General features: G+C 33.5%; 1 protein-coding gene and 1 long non-coding RNA gene across 3 annotated transcripts in view; one reads left to right on the forward strand and one right to left on the reverse strand.

Annotated features, from left to right (window-relative positions):
* Positions 1-3288, forward strand: part of LOC127803103 (protein SWEETIE) — a 55555-nt gene extending 52267 nt beyond the window's left edge. The window contains exons 44-49 of one of the 2 annotated variants that reach the window (XM_052339137.1): positions 296-606; positions 702-836; positions 922-1086; positions 1166-1291; positions 2008-2344; positions 2438-3288. In XM_052339137.1, the coding sequence (XP_052195097.1) occupies positions 296-606; positions 702-836; positions 922-1086; positions 1166-1291; positions 2008-2344; positions 2438-3072 (1709 nt within the window). In that variant the 3' untranslated portion in view covers positions 3073-3288. Of the gene's footprint in view, positions 1-295; positions 607-701; positions 837-921; positions 1087-1165; positions 1292-2007 lie in introns of both variants that reach the window. The other variant, XM_052339136.1, reaches the window with a different exon arrangement.
* Positions 3093-3909, reverse strand: LOC127803105 (uncharacterized). Its single transcript, XR_008023455.1, has 2 exons — positions 3800-3909; positions 3093-3714 (listed from the first exon to the last, which is right to left on the reverse strand). It is a non-coding gene; the product is annotated as an uncharacterized LOC127803105 (long non-coding RNA).
* Positions 3910-6667: the final 2758 nt, after the last annotated feature.

Genomic DNA, 6667 nt, shown 5'->3' on the forward strand with positions numbered 1-6667 from the left:
CTCTTTAGTTTGTCATCCTTTTATTATTGTTGTATTTCGTATTTTTATTTGAGTAATATGTGAGGTAACTCTTCTTTGCACACCATTGTCTGTAATTTTTGTAAAGTTGCTGGAGGTTTTGTTGTCATCATTTGTTGGTTATATTATCCCATGGGATGAGTTGTTCATAGAAGAAGAGCATGCTTAATGAAATAACATCCTCTAGTGTGTTGTGACTTTAATGCTTGTTCCAAATGGTTTATGTTATTTCATGTATATTTGTTTGTTAGGTAGCTAATAGGTTAGGTCATTGCAGATACACCTAAATTGGGCTCCAACAGCATTGATTATTTGAGAACCACTATTGGAGCTTATCTAAATGCGATTGCTAGTTTCACAGAGGATTGCATTGAGAGCTTTCATCTATCAGAGAAGGAAAGCTCCAACTCATACAAGCTGCTGCAGATGAAGCTTGCCTTCTCCCTGAAACAAATGACTTCATTGGCTATGTTGGCTTATGAAGTTGAATGCCTGGGAGAAGGCCCGGAGAATTACCCTCTCTTATCTGCTATCATCCAACATTGCATTAGATGTACCCAAATTGTTCTTACTGACACCAACTTACAGGTATTAAATTTTATAATACATCTAGTATCTAGACGTTCTCATATACCGTTCATTTGGCATGATTAGGCACCTTGTGAGAACTTACTTATATACAGGTTCAAGCAATTGGCTTGCAAGTGCTGAAAAACGTGGTGCAGGGAGGCACCAACTCAGACAGCAATTCTTTCCTATTGTTCTTTATTGGGGAGCTTCTTGGAGATATTTTCACCTTAATTGACAAAATGTTAAAGGTATTCTTTCCTCATAAAAAACTGTTGCTGGACCAAGTGAAAATTCAATTTTTCTGACAGAGCAGTCCAATGCTACTAATTACAGAAACCCATAAATAGAGAAGCAGTGGCTATCATCAGCGAGTGTTTGAGAATCTTGGTGATTCTGCAAACATTACCAAAATCAAGTGAATCTCAGAAAGGTCTTATGAATTTGCTATTGGGAGCTATCTTAATGGTTTTCTCAGCAGCAGACAATGATCTTTCTCATGTAATACTACTTTCAAAGTTCATGTATTATATATTTTGTTTGTTGTCAGCATTTTGCTGATTGTCTGTGTTAACTACAGGAACTCAATGGCTTAAGTTCTATGGCCGGGAAGCTTGTTTCTCAACTTGCTGAAATTCCTTCCTCAGCAGGTTGTTTGAAGGATGTCATGTTGGCAATGCCAGTAGTAAAGAGGCAGCAACTTCAGGTGGTTTTCTTTCTAATTCAAATCATGAGATGAAACGAAAAGATAACCAACTTCAGGCTCTTGTTGGAATAAACTAAGAGCATTCATTGGGGTAGAAAGTATTTGTGTCAGCTTTTGAAAAATGATTTCCAATTCTTGTGTTTTTTGTTTTGGCACAAACAAAAGAGTTCTATACAAGTTTTTTCTCTTTTCTTGTGCCAAAATGTTTTAATGGTTGAATGCTAACATTGTTAATTGCTACCTTCCTTCAGCAGATTGTTCATCTGGCATTTGCGTTTGTTGACCTCATCTACGCATTATTTTCAAGACCTTGTCATAAATTCACAACCTTCCTGGCCACATCTCTTCTCAGACTATAAAAAACCATGTCCCATGAAAATTAGCAAAAAGCTTTTCTTTACTTTTTTCTTACTTTATATTTTTCTCTCCCAGCCTAACCCCTGCCCTTGTACTCAGTTACAGCATCATATTTTTTGAGGTATATACCAAGCTATCAGTAGGATTCTGTTAGAAGGCATTAGTTCTTGTGGCTATCAGTAGGATTCTGTTAAGAGATATGCAAGCTTTATTCTTTATTTGATTTTATTTTTGACCTTGAAACAACCATGTAGGTGTAGAGATTTAAGCAGTAAACACTTTATGAAAGCTATAAATTTGGTTTATCAGATTCTAATGAGGAAATTTTCCATTTTGTCTGGCTTATTTTGCACTTCCAGGGCATCATTCGTGCTTCTGTTACACAAGAACATAATAATACAACACAAATTAAATCCACAGCGCCATCTTTAGTGATAAAGTTGCCTGCTCAAACAGAAGAAACTAGAGACGAGAGTTACACCACAACAATCCCTGAAAGACGCACTGACAATAGTAATACTAGTGACGAAGAGGAAGAAGATGATGACTGGGATGCTTTCCAGTCTTTCCCTGCCTCTACAAGTGAAGCTGTTTCCAATTCGAAAGTTGAAGGTGCAGTAGAAGAACCTGCCTTGGTTGAGAAGTCTTCTATTCCAGATTCAAATATTGAAAATAGCAACTTTGAAGAGTATGCAGGTTCCATTTCATACTTTAATATTGAAAATAGCAACCTTGAAGAGCATGCCGGTTCCCTGCCACCAGACAATATAATCAATTATAGTGGTGCAGATCGGGTGGCTGTTGAAGAGGAAATGATTTCTGATTCAGCAGGTGGCAAAAATCAAACTGAACCACATGTTTCCTATGGTAGCCACTCTGCTGAGCGTGATGATGATCACAAACAAGAGGCGGATGAAGCAGTGCCAGTCCCTTATGATCTATCATTGCCTGACCATCAACATGTTGAAATTGAAGAAGGATTCATCGGCGAGCCATTGGATGATCGCTTTGAGGAAAGTGGTCGAACATCAACAGGCCAAGTAGATCCACAGACGTCTGATCCTCAATCTCTTGAAGCAGCAGAACCTGGCACTGTACCATCTGAAGTTCACCATGAAGAGAAATTTCAAGCAGCACTAACACCAGAAAATGATCAGGACTCTCGTCCTCAAGCTGTTGATTCTGTGGAAGGATGTAACGAACCATTTGACGATCGCCATCAGGAGAGAGGTACAACAGTAGCGTCTCATAACAATATTGATCCTTCCTCAGATGTGGGAACCGATGACAACATCAGTAACGAAGAAACAGCTGAACACAAGAGCACCAACATGCTCGACGAGAGTGGCGAAGGCTCAGGATCCCCACGGGTAATAGATGACAAAGATAAAATGCGAGTGCTCAGTGCCACGGATGGAACCTAAATCAAATTGTTGCAGAGGTACTAACTTTTTGTTATGTTTTCCAGTTTTTCTATACAATTCATCGGATCTGGAAATCTACGTATTTCTATTAGAGTAGAATTATGTCAATAGTCCCCGTGCCCTTATTTTCTGTATTCCATGTTTTGTCCGTTGAGAAGTGAACACAGAGCCCAATTGTGTCACGCTTTGGAATGCCATAGTTTTAAATGCGTCAAACATTGCTCCAGAATTGCTGTTGAATTTCGTGTAAATTATGTTTTGATATTACATAGAATAAGGTACGCTTCTCCATGAACTGGATTACATAAATTTGAGCTACAACTCACACAGCTGTCATACACAGTAACAATCACATAAACTACAACTCACACAGCTGTCATACACAGTAACAATCACATAAACTCCGGGTACAATTCACACAATTTTCAAACTAAAATAATGCTAGTCTCCGATGCGGAGCCCATTTAGGGTTTGGCACAAGTGCGTGTTTTATGGCCCTTTCCTAACCATTGTGAAGGTCCGAGGTTGAGGTCCGGAGATCGAGTAGCCTCGGAGTCACTATAAAACACCACTCACTCACATAATCTTGCTCAAATGAGTGTTCCATGGGAAGAGTTATGCATTGTTCTTGGCATCTATGCCCTGCAATAACACAAACAAAACAAACTGTTTCCATTAAAAGCAATATGCTCACCTTTAAACGAACAACTTGAAATGCAAAAATTACCAGAATTTCGGGCTCTTGTACTCCTAACGAGTTGCTGCCGCCGCCGCCACTGTCGAAAGAGACGCTTTGCCCTTGCTCGGCCATACTAACGAAGATGGAGAAGAAGTATGTTCTGTCCTAAGGTATGAGAGCTTGTTAGGCTTCTATTTATAGCAGCTGGGAGAAATGCTCGTGTCTTAATTCTTATTTTCTTCGGAAAAAAATATTTTACATCTTATCAACTATGGATTGGAAATTTATGGTGGATTTCAGGTCCACGTGGTTACCACATCGGATTGTTTTTCCTTCCAATGTCATCCGCAGATGTTCTGTTCTAATGCTAAAACGCATTTAAACATATAGTTCACAAGATCAGAGAAGTAATCCTCGTCATATAAAACTGTTTTTTAACTTTCTATTAATCAAACATCATCACAAATATACAACATTGTTGGAAAAAATTTAAGGTAGAATACAAAGAAAACGATAATAATAAAAATAATTAAACTTGAGGCGTGATGTTACTGTTTTAAAAGTAGATTCTATCACATATAATAATGATTATATCAAAATTTGCTACTTTTATGATACAACAAGCTCTTTTTGTATTACTAACTACAAGTTAATAGTAGTATAAGGTGATAAAAATAGTAAAATAAATAAAAATTAGTAAATGTTGATACACAAAAGAAAGAGATATTCGAAAGAAAAAGATAATGAATTGAAGAAGATTTCTCTTGTGTGTGGCTGGGTAAGATCCTCTATTTATAGAGTACAAATGAACAATCTCAATTTGATTACTTCACTCATAATTTCAATAGTAAATTGAATTTGTTAAATTTTATATATAATATATATATATAAATATTTTTTGAAATATTATTATTTTTATAATAATATTTATTTCAAACAAGATAAATTTCGGTATTTGGGTTAATTTTCCAGAAATTTAAAAATTAATGAGGATTTTTTATTGCAACTTGAACTTGGAGATTATCACTTATGATTAGGCTATAAATTCATTTTTAATTAAGATATAATATTTAAAATAAAAATAAATGTTTAGGGTTGTGATAAAAATTGTTATTTTTTTAAAAAAAATAAAAATTATAAGATTTAACTTATTGTAGGACATTAAAATTTTATAGAGTAAAAGTACAAGCATTACCAACATGGAACCATTATATTGGGCATAAAGTAGAATATAGAATAAGAGTAATATTTTTTGTCATAACCATTATATAGTAAATTTTTAATTCTTACACAAGACAGGAATCGAATTCATAACCCACCAAATTAATATTGATCCGATCAGCTGGTTATGCTTGTTAGGTAGTTGTCCTTGTTATAAGACCTTTTTCAGTAATAAATGATAGTGGGCCTAAGCGATTTAATTACCGAAAGCAGGAACTGGGCTTCACGTGATTCAGCCTTCGTTTCACATGGCCTGTGGGCCTCCTTTATTGGCCCACTCGCTTGTCCACTTCTATGAACAATCACATCTTGCCAGAGTGGACCATAAAAGGACGAAATTTTAAATTCATTATTATTTATATTTTTAAAAATATTTAGATTGGGTTCAAATAATATCGACGTAGGGTTATGACGTGTGCAAAATGTTGGTTAAGGTTTCTTTTTTTTTTATTATTTTATGTTTTAAACAAAATTTAAGTTAAAATGAGTTTAGTTATAAAATTGATTTTTCTTGAGAAAATTTGATTTTGGACTAATTATACTGACAGTAATGATTAAATATATTTGATTTTTAAATAATTATTATTTATGTTGGATTAAACGTTTTTTATTGAATTTCTTATAATAAATGTATTTAATGAAAAATATTTAAATCTAAAAATAATCATATAATAAATGCCAATATTAAAAAATTAGATCAATATATTTGAACCTAAACGTAGATATGTGCAAAAATTCAATAACCAAAAAATCGAACCGCCACAAAATAAAACCAAATCTGTGAACAAACTAAAAAACTCAAACTAAATGAAAATAAAAAATAAATAAACAAAATTTGTAAAAATCAAACTGACTAAATAAATTAAACAAATCCAAAAATAACGAACAGACCAAACTAATTTTCAGGTTACTGTTGTCGTCGGCCACCTAGTTAGTCGATGATTCTAATGGTCGGAATTGATCATCATATTCTCCAACCGTGATAGTTTGTATATCAAAAAATGAGTTTGATCCAAAAGTTAATTTTTTGTAGATCTAAAAATTAATTTTTTTGTCAAAATATTCAAAACTCGTTTTGGAAAAATGTCGTCAACTACTATTTACAACGAATTCCAATGATCGAGATTGACCAATAGATTCAGCTTGGCTCACTGACCCACATACTCAAAAATCAAAAGAATCCAATGGTTGGATACAGTAAATCTAGATTTTAATGTAAAGTACCCACTCACAAGCAGTGCCTATCCTGAATTTTTTAGGGCCCAAGGAAAAAAGTAAAAATTAGACCCTCATATATATATATATATATTTAAACTTAGTGATGAAGTCACTCTTATTTTTCAATCAAAATCTAGCCAGTCCAAATCAACTAAAAATTTAATATTCAAGCCAAATAAATTATATCGATTCAAACTTCAATATATTAAAATTTAAAATAAAATACTACAATATATAAACAAGATGAATACTTATAACAATTAAATAATTTTTTTTTATCTAGCAAAATAAATTCTTTTTCATCCAACTAAAAAAAAAAAATTATTTACATGTTGAATAGCTGAAGCAAAAATAAATTCTTTTATAATATAAAAATAAATTCTTAGTTTAAGTGGACTTCAAGTCCGCCCAGCATTACTAGATGTTCAAGGTCTTTTTTTTTAATATTAAATTAATTAATAGTTATAATAATATAAT

Source organism: Diospyros lotus, chromosome 6, assembly GCF_014633365.1.
Source record: "Diospyros lotus cultivar Yz01 chromosome 6, ASM1463336v1, whole genome shotgun sequence".
NCBI classification, from domain to species: Eukaryota; Viridiplantae; Streptophyta; class Magnoliopsida; order Ericales; family Ebenaceae; genus Diospyros; species Diospyros lotus.